This window comes from Mastomys coucha, unplaced genomic scaffold (assembly GCF_008632895.1).
Source record: "Mastomys coucha isolate ucsf_1 unplaced genomic scaffold, UCSF_Mcou_1 pScaffold18, whole genome shotgun sequence".
Taxonomy (NCBI): Eukaryota; Metazoa; Chordata; class Mammalia; order Rodentia; family Muridae; genus Mastomys; species Mastomys coucha.
Genome location: NW_022196900.1, coordinates 60,426,017 through 60,439,816, shown reverse-complemented (window position 1 = coordinate 60,439,816; position 13,800 = coordinate 60,426,017). Strand labels below are relative to the sequence as shown.

Here is a 13,800-nt window from a genome sequence, read left to right as displayed (position 1 = left end):
ATTCAGAAATTGTCACACCTGGCTGGGCACTCATCAGAGAGCCTAGTAGGTGACAAAACCTCTTACAGACTCCTGGAGACTGAATGACAGGTTTGGGAATGGCTGTGAAACTTCTATTAGTTGTAACTCCAGTCTCCCAGTTCTGCCCAAGTGAAATTGGTCAGATTCCAAGGTGAAAACCTGAGGAGGTCTGAGAAGGATTCTGAGTCATCAAAGGCAGATACAATTTCACTCAATATACGTTTTGTTGTACACTCAGCCATATTCAGAGATCTGAAAAGATTACATATATGTTTGTTATCAGAGCATTGAATTCTGGGTAAGAAAGCTAGGTCTTGGTTGAGCAGCACTATGGAGTAGTAGATGTCCTCCTGTCCTCTGACTTCTGACTCTAATGTGTTGTAAAAATAATTCTACTGAGTCCTAGGAGCAGCCTTCTGAGCATGTCTGGGTTGCAGGGTCAGTGGAGGTTGAGTCACCAGCTGTGGAATGCTGATTCCTTAGACTGTCTGTCAGTCCAGCCCTAGCCCTGCTCTTTAGTCAGGACCAAAGCTGTGGGAAAGTTCTGACTCATTTACATTTATACTTGACTCACAGAAAACCTCTAGTGTCTCATTTTATTTTATCCAATCAAATGTTTTGTGTGCTCCTGCATGCCTGCGTGTGCATGTGTGTATGTACGTGCACAATGTGAGTGAAATATACAAATGGTATTTGAGGTTATTTGCTGAGCTCACTTTTGTTGTCTTTGGGGCTGGTGCCAGGGTTGGGTGGGTGGGGGTTCTCAGCATGGTTGTTGTCCATGCATCTGTTGGTGAAGTGATACTTGGAAAGAAGCATACCATTTTCATCAATCTATCTTCAAGCATCCTGTGCACATACTTTCCCTGCTACCTTCTGAGTCCCTGCCTTCACACAGCACTTGAATACGTATGGGGTTTGCATGTGCTGAAGAGGGTTGCGTGTTCTCAGGAGATGGATCTATAGGGGAAAGGCCAATTTCCTTAGTGGGCACTTGGGTTCCCTGGGAGCCTGGGCCAGTCTTCTCCCTTAGTTCTCTCTGATCTCTGTATACCTCTGTTAGCCCTGGTCAGGGGGTTATACTTTGCCATCCTGTCTTCTTGTTCTCTTCCTATTTTTCTTGTTTGGAATATTTCCCATAATCAGCTTGTATTCTCACATTGTTTACATCTTCCCATCCCTAAAGGCCCCATTCACTTCCTTTGCAGTGGCTAGAGTATTGCATTCTTTCTGTGGGCCAGGTGTTTTGTCAGACATATATATATGTTATCTGTCTATCACTTACCTATCTATCATCTGTATTTATCTTCTACAGATTTAAAAAAAACAACAACAAACTAAATACTTAGGATTATCCTTACTTGCAGGAGAAAAGCTCAATTACAGAAATTGAAAGCTGCTTGAACCTAGCTGGTAAGGTTCTTCTTGTCCTGACCAAATTCCCCATGCTGGTTCCCCTCAGCATCTTTTGGGTGTGACTGTTAGCACCGTCTGTGCTCACTGACAGCATGCTCTTTAGACTTGGTCAGGTGTGTTCTACATTTGGCAGTCATGTGGAGGTGTGGCTTTGATGACTATCTTACTATGTTCTGTTCTTCCCACTAAGCTGTATGCAGACTTTATGTGATAACTTTGTGTTTGTGTTCCTTAAAGAGGTGCAGGAGTTGGTGAACTATTTCTCCTAGCTATATTAACCCAGTTAGGCATTTACACCCTACCGTAATGTTTTCTTCCACTAATTACTGAGTGTCCTTGGCAAACTATCCATCGTCTTCCTCTTTTTACACTTTTATTCCACAGAAAGTACAGATCAGACACCCTGTGGCTGCAGCTTGTATCATTTTTCTGCCTTGTCCTTTACCCTCAACCAAAAAGCTGGCCAATGAGCATCATGGTTCCTCTCTCCACTCCTCCTGTGCTTGCATTGCAGCTGTGCACTATTGTGCTGTTCCATGGATGCTAGAAGTTGAACAGAGGTCCTTGTGCTTATGCAGCAGACACTTCCATTTGTAGAGAGCTCTAGAGCCCATCCAGTACTTCTTCACTTTGCAGAACTTGAGTCTTGAGATCCTAGAAGGCTTGCTCAAGACTAGGTAAGACCTGGTCATTTGTCTTTCTGGGAGAGGCTGGTGCAGAGTTTTTTGCACCCTTCCCTATTTTTCTGTAGTATCTACTCCTAGGTTTTTCCTATGTGCTCCTTCACCACCCTCCTGGTCCAAACACAAGCCGATGCTATGCTGGGTGTCCTTTCCTTTTTTCTGGCTCTTTTCTAGAACAGTTGTACACCTATCCCCCCTTCTCAGTTTTGATCCCCCCTTCTTCAAGCTGGGAGCTGCTCCTCTCCCAGATGGCGTCCAAGCCCAAGCCTCACACTATGCCTTCTTGACTGCATACTCCCTACTGCCAATTCTTAGCATCCTGCCAAGTGCTCTTCCAGATGCTGAGGCTCCTGTTTGTCTTAACAGCTGGAAGTAGGTCTCAACACACTCTGTTCCCTGTTTTGTCTTTGGATCTCTGCAGCCTGTATCTTTTCCAGAAGGGATCTAGCAAGGGCACTGGACAAGGAGTTGTGCCACTCACTGGCAGTTGCTCATGGGAATGTCCTAAGCCAGGTCTTTTCATCTGTGGAAGGAACTGAGTCCTCAATATTGTCAAAGATTTGAAAGCCTCTTTTAGGGACAAAATGTATAAGTAAATGCTAGATCTTATTGTTGTGGTACAGGTGCTTCACAAGTACTTTAGATAAGTGTCTAAGAAGTGCTGATTGAAAGACAAGGTGTCTGTCCATAATCTCCCTTCCACCCCCTCCTCCCAGCACCATTTAGAGACATGGCCTCATATGTAGTCCAGGCTTGTTTGGAACTTGCCTTGTAACTCTGGCTGCCTTCAACCTCATGGTTTTTCTGCCTCTTCTTCCTACGTTCTGGGATTGTGTTGCCAAGCCTGGCCCTGCTTCCCTCTTCTGAGTGTCCACTTCTGCCACCATAGTTTTAACCCCGAGGAAAGCCACTGAGATGGCTTCTCTAAATCTTATCATGGCCTCTTTAATAGCATTATAGATACATTAATGATAATTAGTTTAAAAGAAGGGAAAGTAAAGCAAAATCGAGCTGCACAGCATCTTGATGCAGTGTGGCTTTTAGGAAGACACTTACTGACTTTAATTAAACAAAGTACTGTTGCTCTGTCCGAGACCTCCTCTCTGCCTAAAGCAGATGCTTTGGGAGCAAGGCAGAGCTGACCCATCGACTTGGCATTGATCATTTGCTCATCCTTAGAAGTTTATTGTAAGTGAAGCGGCATTTACTGTTGTGGGGTATTCCTGGAATTGCTGCTATAGTTAGAAGTAAGTGATTCTGTGTGACAGGAATGGTATAGAGAGAAGCTATAATTCTGACTCGTTGACAGGGAAAAATGCAAGTTTTGTATTTATATTATGTCATTCTTTTGGCTAGAATCCAGCAGCTTTACAGTCTCTTGCTGTGCTCTCGAGCAGAATGTTACCCAGGTCTAAACGAAGTGCTGGGGTCTCAGGAGAGACAGAGAAAGCCTTTCTGTAATGCTGTGGGTAGGAGGCAGTGGTGGTGCAAGTGGAAGACAGCAAATGGTTTTCCTGGGTGAGTGTGTGAAGACCTTAAGAAAGTTCCATGTCCAGGCAAGGTAGGCCTGTGTTGAGTAAGCAGAACATTGCTATTCCTCTAGGGTGGCTACCGTGCTGGAGGTGTGGGCTGGAGCATAGTCAGGGTGGGGCAGTTAATGACTTGGCTGCTCCTGTTTGTTTTGAGACAGGGTCTTGCTGTACAGACCAGGTTGACCTCAAACTTACTTTGTAGCCTCTGCTGGTCTGGAATTTGTAATCCTCCAAGTCTCCTGGGTGCTAGATTATAGGCCTGTGCCACCACACCCAGCTTGATGTTTTCTTTTTGACAGTACTTTTAGAAGACTTGTAATGAGATCAGTGTCCTAGGTGAATGTTAGACTGAAAACTACTAAACAGCCAGAGAAGACAGGGTGGTGGTGATTGAAGGGCGATTTCTTGCCCTGTGGAAAGGGCAAGGTCCTTGAATCAGGAGCTGCACAATCAGATGAACAGAAATTATGGTCAAGATCAAGGGTTTCCTGAGAGTTGAGTTCTGGGTTAGGATATTTAGCTCCTGCCAGTCCTATGAGATAAGTTCTGTTGTTATCTCTTCACTTGCACTGAGGATATTGAGGTTCAAGGATGTTAAGTAACTTACCTGGGAAGCCAGATTCAAGTCATCAGGTCACTAGAATGCCAGCCTTTGTACTTAACCTTTAGCAGACTGTACCTCAGTGTGGGGCAGGATTCTGTTTATTTTGCATTCTTTCTAGTAGGTTCCCAGCCTGGAGTATTAGAAATTATATATTTTTTTCATTTTTTTCTGAATTTGTCAACATTGTATTGATATTTTCTGCTTTAGAAAGGTTTTTTATTCCTTAAAATAATTCACTGTAGGTAAGATAGGATCTTTTTAAAAGTCAGTATTTAGAACAGACTAGACTCTTAACACAAAGACTCCTGCATCTGCTTCCCAAGAACTGCTAGGGTTAAAAGGCATATACCATGGCACCTGGAATGATAGTATCTTTAGTAGAAATAATCTAGGGCATGCAATTGTTTTATTTAGATTTTTATCATTGATTATAGTTATGACTCAGTCTTTTTGCTAGACAAACCTGGCGTTGGCCTTTGGCGCAGATACACTTGATGATAGCATTCTGGAACATTAGAACTGTCTAATTCAGTTTCTGTTTTGCCTTCCATCTAAAATTCAGTCATCTCTGTATCCCTTATATAAATATTAAAACTTCAGGAGCTATCCGGATTGTCATATAGAAGTTGCTGGAACTTTGCCTTTTTGGAAGTGTTTTTGAGTTGGCTGTATTCAGACTCACAAAACTGTTTTGTTTGTTTTACTTGTCCATCAGTCAGAAACTATCAGAGATACTTGCCACTTACATAAGACTGTGATAAAGAATTCGGGAAGTCTATAGAACTCTGATTTCTCTTCTGCATAAACCAGTACAGTAACTCTCTGTCACTGAATAAAGGTTATTTTGCTTCTAAATCTTTGCTTTCACCGAGACACTATGGGTTGCTCATCTTTATTGGTCCGATTTTCTAAGCTATTTGACATTCATTTGAAGTCCTCAGTAAAGTGTGTCTTTTAAGTCATACTTTATGATTCCTGCTGGTCTGTGTTTCTCGCACAGCAGACCTCTTGTAGTGAGAAACTCGACTTGGTTTCCGGAGCCAATGAATGACTTTGTTCCTTTTCTACTTTCTTTACAAGTGATCAGGTAAATCAGAGTCTGGCTTATTTTGACATGTTTCTTGGAGCCAATGAATGACTTTGTTCCTTTTCTACTTTCTTTACAAGTGATCAGGTAAATCAGAGTCTGGCTTATTTTGACATGTTTCTTGTACAAACCAAAATTACTTGTCATCATGAATAGGGGCAGCCATCCTTTCTTGAACGTAGATCCATGGTGCTATGCTTGAAGAGCTTAGTACTGGTCTGAGCATGTTTTTTAAAATGCCATGACTTATTTTTTATTATTAGAATGTCAGTTCTCTGATAGTTCATCGTATTAATTCAGCATGCAAAATGTCAGAGTAAATTGTGTATTGTCTCAGAATCCTGTAGCCGACCTTGTTACTCAGAGTTTAGATTGTCTCTCAAATCTGTGCTGCAGCACTGGAGGTTAGCATGAAGATGAGATACACTAGTGGTACTGTTTTGGATAGTACTTTCTGGATAGTGCTGTTTGCAGCAGATTGTGGAGAATGGTAAACACACTTGCCATGGTTGTAGATTGTCATAGCATCCTGGTTATAGGAGAGGATTAGTGACTTTAGTCTGGCCTTAAAGCTTATGTGAAGCCCAGAGCAATTCTGACTCTTCAGATTAAGTACTATAAATTAAAAAGTCTTAAGTACTAAAAAGGCTTATAAAGTAGCCCTCATAGAAGGAACCTTGGCCTGGTGGGACTAGAAAAATCTCTTCTGCTTTAAAGAGCTCTGAATCTATGAGCCTTTCCTGGTTTAGGGCAAGCATCTTTGGGTTTGAAAGCCTTGGTAAAGGCTTGCATGTGTCCTTAGCAAGTTTTGCTGATGCCCAGTGTGAAAAGGAGTAGTGTAGGCTTCCCCAGATGAGTGCTTTCCCTTCAGGCCTTTACACATGTGGATGCTTCTGCTTAGACTGCCTTCGCCTGCTGGTGCTTTTCCTCTCTCACTCCCTCACAACCACCACATTTCAGTTCTCTGTTACTGCTTCCCTGAGCCCCAGGCTGTATCACACCGTGTGTGTTGTCTGTCTGTGTCTCTGTCTAGTTTTACTGTTCCTGCAGGTGATAAGCTCCACATGGCAGGGACCAACTTGCTCTTTTCCTAATTAGTTCATTTTCTGATATGGAAAGCCATGCAGAGTGAATGGGAGACTTCTAACCGTGACTTTTGAAGCCCTGGTTCTGCATAAAGCACAGACTTATTGTCCAGTTATTTTCTAATGTCACATTAGACAGTGTATCTCCTCATAGTCTTCAAGCACTTGTCATGTATTGTTATTTTTTTAAAGCTAAAGGAAAAATGATTTGTTATTTCAGTATTTTTGAAGGTACTTGTGTCCTAGTTGCCAAGCAAAAGTTGTCACATCAAAATTCACATACAAAATTTCCTGCCTGGCCTATTGGTCATTACTTTTTAAAAATTTATTTTATGTTCGGTGGCTAGAATATTTTGCTTGAAAAAAATATATGTACATACATACATATATATCATATATATATATATATATATATATAAGATCTGATGCCTTCCTCTGATGCGTCTGGAGACAGCTACAGTGTACTTATTTGTAATAATTAATAAACCTTTAAAAATGTCCTAAATAGTAAATAGAAGCCAACTTTGAGTTCATACATTGATAGCTGGTTGTTGCAAAGACACTTTGTAGGGATGAGCTCCTTTGGTGTCCGCACTGTCACTCCCGGCATCAGGAGGGAGGCATGGATGACTCTTCTTAGGACACGGCACTCTATACCTGGAAGCAAGAGTGCTGCCTTCTTTTCTTCTCTTTGCCTTGTTAGTGTCTCTCTTAGTCATTGCCTACCCCTTTTTTCTAAATGCAGTTTCCTATATATATAGGCTCTGCTGTTTCATTAGTGAAAATACCTTCTTATTTTCAAATCTAATAACCTCTGATTTTATTTATTTTGTCTCTAGATCAGCTCTGAATGGGCCTTGGAATGTAAAGAAGAAAATCCAGTCTGCTTTTCAGGGAAACTGGACAACCGAATAAATGCAGGTATGCACATTTCCTTCTTTTATTCTTTTAGGCAGGGCCTTACTTTGAAGTCTATACTGTATGTGCTTGAGATCCTCCCGTCTCAGCCTACCCAGTGTAGAGATTATAGCTTTACAATTGCACCTGGCCTTAAACCATGATGCTCTGCCTGTAGGACTGTCTGTGCTCTGACCTATCTGTCTGTCTGATCTGTATATTATTCATTCCCAGTATTGGATATGCTGGTTAAAACAATTCCTTCACTGAAAAAGCTCCAGGAAGTAAAGTTAAGTTATCTTGTAACCTCTTCTGAATAGCTTCAGTTACCAGTGTATCATCTGTTCTTCTAGGTTTCAGTGCATGTTGTGACTACTCACAGGCCCCTAGTATACCTGTTGTACTCTTTCACTGGAGTCATCCAGTGCTGGTCATGTAGCTTTGTGTCTACATTTTCAGCAGCTTAGGGACACCTTGTATAGTAAACCCTCTCCTGTCAGAAGTTATCATTGGGCATTTTCTTGCATTTGCTAATAGCACTGTCTACAAAGAATCTCTAAGATAGAGGTTTCCTTTGTCTTATACTGTGAAGCAGGCTTAAAACGCTGTTGATTTGAATCTTGGTTTTTCAGTATGATCAAGTTAGGGACTCAGTGCTGGGCTTTTTCGCCTACTTATCTGAACTGTAGGGCAAGTCATTAGCTTAGTCTTCAGCCCAGTTTCAAGTAGATTCTAGGTTTTAGATTATTTGGGATATTATAAATTAAAATTGGATACCTGGATGGTGTCCCTTTTAAATTATCTCACTTCCTAACACCACGACAGCTGATAGACTAAGCACATAGATTTGGTGCTGAGAGTTATGATAGGATATGCTGTGTAGGACTCCTCATGTTTAGGAAGTTCCTTGCATCCTCTCCCAAGAGCCCACTATAGGCAAGCCCCTGTACTTCATCCTGGTGTAAAAGATGAATACAGCTGTTATGCTCAGAGATTCACAGCCCGCAGGTGTATGAATACAGTGACCATAATATTTGTGGCTAGTGTGATAACTTTAGGAGTACAGGAGAGATGGCATCCAGCTTGAGGGTTCAAGTGGGGGTCAGTGAAGCCTTTTTCGTGGAAATGTTAGCATGGGCTAGTTTCTGAAGAAGATTGAACTTTGCCATGAAAGGTAAGAGGCAAGTGTACTAGTGGAATCAGTATATGCAAAGACAGCACAGGGGGCAGAATGGGTGGTGTGAAGGGACAGGATACCTGGTGGCCTGGGTTTCAAACAGCTAGAAGAAAGAGGAGATAGTGGGAGGGGCCAGCCAACCAGGAGTCTGTAGATAATGAGTAACTAGTGGAGGGTCTGATCTGTGTTACAGAGATAACACTTGGGTACTTAAGTGAAACTGGGGCTGGCAGGAAGGAAGGAAATACTTTGGGGGCAGGAAAATGGTTGGGAGGTCATTGGTGTTGGACAAGGACTGGAAGGATATGTGGGGTTCCCCTTGCTCCTCTTCCTCCGATGCCCTTGGCTGGACTCAGTGTCCAGGACTGCTACTTTAGTCCTGGCCCACTTGTTTTGAAGGCCTTGTGAGTGGTTTTCCTGCAAAACAGGTTTTCCTACCTGTGGGTCTTGCCTTGCATGAGATGCTTGTCCTCCTGTTTCCCTCCAGTGACAGGAACCTGTCCCGAGTCATCAACTTTCATGGCCCTTACATGTGACTTATAGTGCCGAAGTAGTAGTCACTTTGTGTACACTGCCTCAGATGAGGATATGAACAAACAACTGAGACTGAAAAGACTAACTCTTTCTGTTGGTTACTTATAAGTTACATGGTCCCAGCAGAGGCCGCAATATTTAGTCCTTTAACATCAGTGACTCCAGATAAGAGCTCTTTCCAACTACAGCTAGTGTGCAAATAGAACATAATTCAAATCTTGCTTAAGATTGTTCTGATTGTTGAAATGTGGTTTGACAGCTTAGTTACTGTGCATAATTAATTATTTCTATGGTTTCACCTCTTATAAGTCTGGCCTTGGTATTTAGAAAGGAAAAGGGTAGAAATTCTCATCCAATCTCACAGTACCGAGTGGGTACTGGGATTACAAGTATTTACCATCACATCAGCCAAAGCTCAGTTCTGCTTGCTTTCCTCCATAGCAAACAGCACATGGAATGACTACACTGTCTGCTCTTCATTCCCAACAGTATCTAAATATAAAAGAGGACTGCAATGCCATGGCGTTCTGTGCTAAAATGAGGAGCTTCAAGAAGACTGAGGTGAAGCAAGTGGTCCCTGAGCCAGGAGTGGAGGTGACTTTCTATCTGTTGGACAGGGAGCCCCTCCGCCTGGGCAATGGAGAGTATACCGCCGAGGAGCTGTGCATCAGGGCCGCACAGGAGTGCAGTAAGTACTGGCTGCAGGGCTGGGAGGCTGCACTGGGACACTGTGGAGAAGCACATGTGGAGTCTCTCCTCTTTTTATTTCTGCTGAGAATAAGGTGTGAGTTCTTGAAGCCAGTGTTCTGCCTTGTTTCCCAGTCCTTGACCTTTACTTCTCACTGAAATGTGTATTTCCCCTTTATCATTCATGAGACAGCTATAGAATACCAAGGAATGATCCTTGCCTTCTGTAAGGCTCAGTCTTGGGAGACAGGCTCATGTTCTAGAACTCAGTACATAGTCCATGGCCTCAAAGCTGTATTTCTCCTGATACCGAGTGGGTACTGGGATTACAAGTATTTACCACCACATCCAGCCAAAGCTCGGTTCTCTATTCTCTCACAGCTCTGTAATTGGAATGACATCAGCACTAGCTGAGGTTCTGTGCAAGTGTGTATGAAGTCAGTAGTTCTGTTTCCTAATGTATTGCTGACTAATCGATTTCTTGAGTTTGGCCCATTCTTCTCTTACTAGTTTAAAGTGGGAATTTTAGGGTTGCCCCATGGCTTGGTCTTGCTACATTGTGAAAAAGACACAATCCTTTTTAAAAGTGAGATTGGGTTATAAAAATGCATATGTTTGAAAATGCCATGATGAAGCCTTTGTATATTAACTTAAAAATTAATTTAAAAAAAAAGGTGAAACTTGTTTTACTTAAAGTTAGCCCATTACCTTGCTAATGTGAGAAACCAAAGCACATAAACAAAATAAATCTCCTTTCATCATCTTCCAGCATGGAGCTACATGGTGTTTACCTACCTAATTTTATATGGAAAGTAAAGTAAAGCCATAAAGCCATAAAACAGCCACTTTTCTCATACATTAATTTACTGAAGTTCATTGGAATACACACTTAAAACAGGTGGATTTTATAGTGGTAAGTTGTATTCAAATAAAGCTGTTTGGAAAGGATTGTAGTAGACCTACTTATGGTGATGCGGTAACTTGCTATGATGTGATGCTGGAGAGCCTGGGCCATGCTCAGTAGGAATGCCTGTTCCCCAGCCCAGTGTGTAGAGAAGAGATAATATCTCTTCTGTTAGTTTGAAAATACATAAACCCTGAATGTTTAGGTTTTATAGCTCTCGTTAGTAATTGCAGTAAGTGGTCTTAGGGCAAATGTGCTTTCCTTTACATTTTCACCTAACTAGTAAAGTTTCTCTTTTAGTTTTCATTGTTTTGTCTCCTGATAGGCCAGAAGCAAGGCATTTCCTAATCTGGTTTTCTCACCATGCTGTTTATTATTAAAGGAGCAGTTAGTGGAGTGGGAAGGCAGAGCACTATGGGGCCAGCTTTGTTAAGAGATCTTCCTGCTAGTTAATGTGAATAAATACATTATAGTGTAGAGAGTACTTAAGTGTATTTAAATATTAATTATAATACATTTTAATCACCGACAAAAGTAACTTAGCTTATTTATTCTAATAAATAACAGTTTGTATGGTGGCCAGAAACAACTTTGCATATATAATGTATAATCACAGTGTCAGAGTTGTTTAAACAACTTATAGGAAACAGATTGAGGAATTCCTACCTTCCTCACGTTTTCTCCCTTGCTGTGATTTAAAAGGGACACATCGGATGGGATCTCTGGGCCTCTGAGATAGCCCCTTTTCCTTTTAATCCAAATTTGGTAAGACTCCTGTAATGAGAACTGTATCATTTTATTTTTAAATGACTCTAACTTCGTTTGCCAGGAGCCACATTATATGGTCCTAGGGAGCTGTGATTCCTGATTAACATGATTAAAACTCCCTGAGTGCACATAGCTGAGAGTTGCATCTGCCCTGAGAGGATGCAGGTGACAGAGATTGTTTCTGGATGAGAGAATTTCTTATCTTTGTGTGTGTTGCTCTTTGGAAACAGATGGCCAAGTGCATCTGCCTGTAACTTAGCCGTGTTGTCTCTTCTCAGGTATCTCTCCTCTCTGTCACAACCTCTTTGCCCTGTATGACGAGAGCACCAAGCTCTGGTATGCTCCGAACCACATCATCACTGTGGATGACAAAATGTCTCTCCGGCTCCACTACCGCATGAGGTATACTAGTGTCAGAGGGTTTACTCATGTTGCCTGGGGCGGGGTTTGGCCAGGGGCCCCAAGTCACTTAGGAGGAAGTACTATAGTAATTTTATTTGTTTGCTTCTCATTCGAGACAGGACATCTGCCATGTTGCAGTGTGATTCACAGTGAATTTGATCACCTCTCATATTTTATAAACATGATACGAAGATTGTTTTAGATAGAATCCAAGCCTTCTAGCAAAGTTTTCCACACTGTGAGTCATGGTTGTAGGTTTAACATAATGGGTATAACAAGCACTTGAAAAAGAAATAGAAGGAAAGGAACAAGAAATAAATCACACACACACAAACACACAGTCACACACACACACCCTAATATTCTAAGATCATTGTATTTTAAAACTTTTGAGGTGTGTAATCAATATACATATATATGTATGCATATGCTAAGTTGTGATATAAGAGTGTTCCCTGCTAAAAGCATTCTGTATCCCACCTGAAGAGGTGACAGGAATAAAGGCTCAGCCCTCCTCTCAGGGGGTGATGCTTTGATCCACTCCCCACAGCACTGGGCTCTCATTGGTTTTATGCTTTTGACTCTGATGAGCACTTCACTTTTCTCCCATGTCAGATATTTTGTTAAATATCCCAAGGTCACATAGATGGGTGTTGCTTCCATTGGTGCACACCTTTGACTTTGTAAGTGTACTAAGGAAATGTATGTGAGAATGGAACCAATTTTAGATGGTAGGGAAGCATGAGCTAATGTAACTAGGCCAGGCCCTTTAGAACCTTGATCTGTGTAAATACAGTTAAGTCAGTAGATCAGCTCAGATGCTAAGAGGGTGCCGGGTCATCCTAGAAACACCTTCCAGAATCTCTGGGGTCTCCTTGGTACCCCATCTGTTGCCTTCATTACATTTTGGTCATGTAGCACCATGCCGGTCTGAGAGGCTGAATTCTCCTCTGGCGCTCATCTGTTCTCACTTTATGGTGAGAGTTGTGTGCCCTGTGAGACTCTTACCTGGTTATAGGGGACCCTTTAACCCTCCCAGCTGACTCTGATCTTATTGCCCATAGCCTGGGGCTGGTTCTGTGATCAGAACTGTGAGATGGCCTTGCAGCTGGAAATCTAGACAGGGACATGCCCTTGAGGTCCTGATTCTTTCCCAGTAGGCTTTTATACTTAGATCACAGTCCAGTATGGCAGCACTTAGCATTTACAAAAGATCCGAGCTTGCCTGACTTAACTCTCACATTTTTCCAGAGGAAAAGCTGTTGAAAAGAGAAAGGAGTTGGTAAAGTTCTACACCTAGTAAACCATCTTGGTAGTGCTGCAGGTGCTTGTCTTCATGGCCACACGTGGCGGCGTTCTGTTAGCTGCCAGGAAGTACACAGAGACTTCAGTTCTGTCACCTGGACTTTATACCTGCTAGTGTGCTTTAACAGGATATTGCTTTGTTACCACAGCCTCTTTGAAGCTGGGGAAAGATACCACCCTAAGTGCAGACATTTGCGGTAGAACAGTCTACAAAGAGCTTGAAAGCTGGTACTCTAACCACTGAAGAAGTTGCTGTAAGAAAACAATTCTAGTGACTGTCACAGGGCCATCCCAGCTCTATTTTAGGAAATATTTTGGCACTTTAATCATGCCTTTCTGTTTGCACTTAATGAGGTGGATGGTTATTTATGATGTATGTTAATGTAAGACAGCCATATTCTTTACTTGTTTTCAAGGAAAAAACATGGGTGAAAATCACCGACTTAAGTAAAATTCTGTAGAAACTTAAAAAACTTTTCATCAGGTACAGAGTTTAAATGCAAACTAGAATGTGTAGTCGTTTCTATGTCTCTCTGGAACTGTCAAGTTCTATATGGCTGAGGTGTTGCTCTCTCCTTCCTTCCCCATCATTCTGAAAAGGTGCGTGCACTCTGTTAACGCTGTCCTCACTCCCACTCCTTTTTAACTGTTACGGTATTATTAGGACTTACGTATACAAAGTTCAGTAAGCAGCTTGG

General features: G+C 42.0%; 1 protein-coding gene across 1 annotated transcript in view; it reads left to right on the top strand.

The window, feature by feature from the left end:
* Positions 1-13,800, top strand: part of Jak1 (Janus kinase 1) — a 123,703-nt gene that overhangs the window by 72,413 nt on the left and 37,490 nt on the right. Inside the window, exons 2-4 of the mRNA XM_031377947.1 lie at positions 7,268-7,349; positions 9,526-9,724; positions 11,674-11,797. Of these exons, the coding sequence (XP_031233807.1) occupies positions 7,344-7,349; positions 9,526-9,724; positions 11,674-11,797 (329 nt within the window). The 5' untranslated portion in view covers positions 7,268-7,343. The remainder of the gene's footprint in view (positions 1-7,267; positions 7,350-9,525; positions 9,725-11,673; positions 11,798-13,800) is intronic.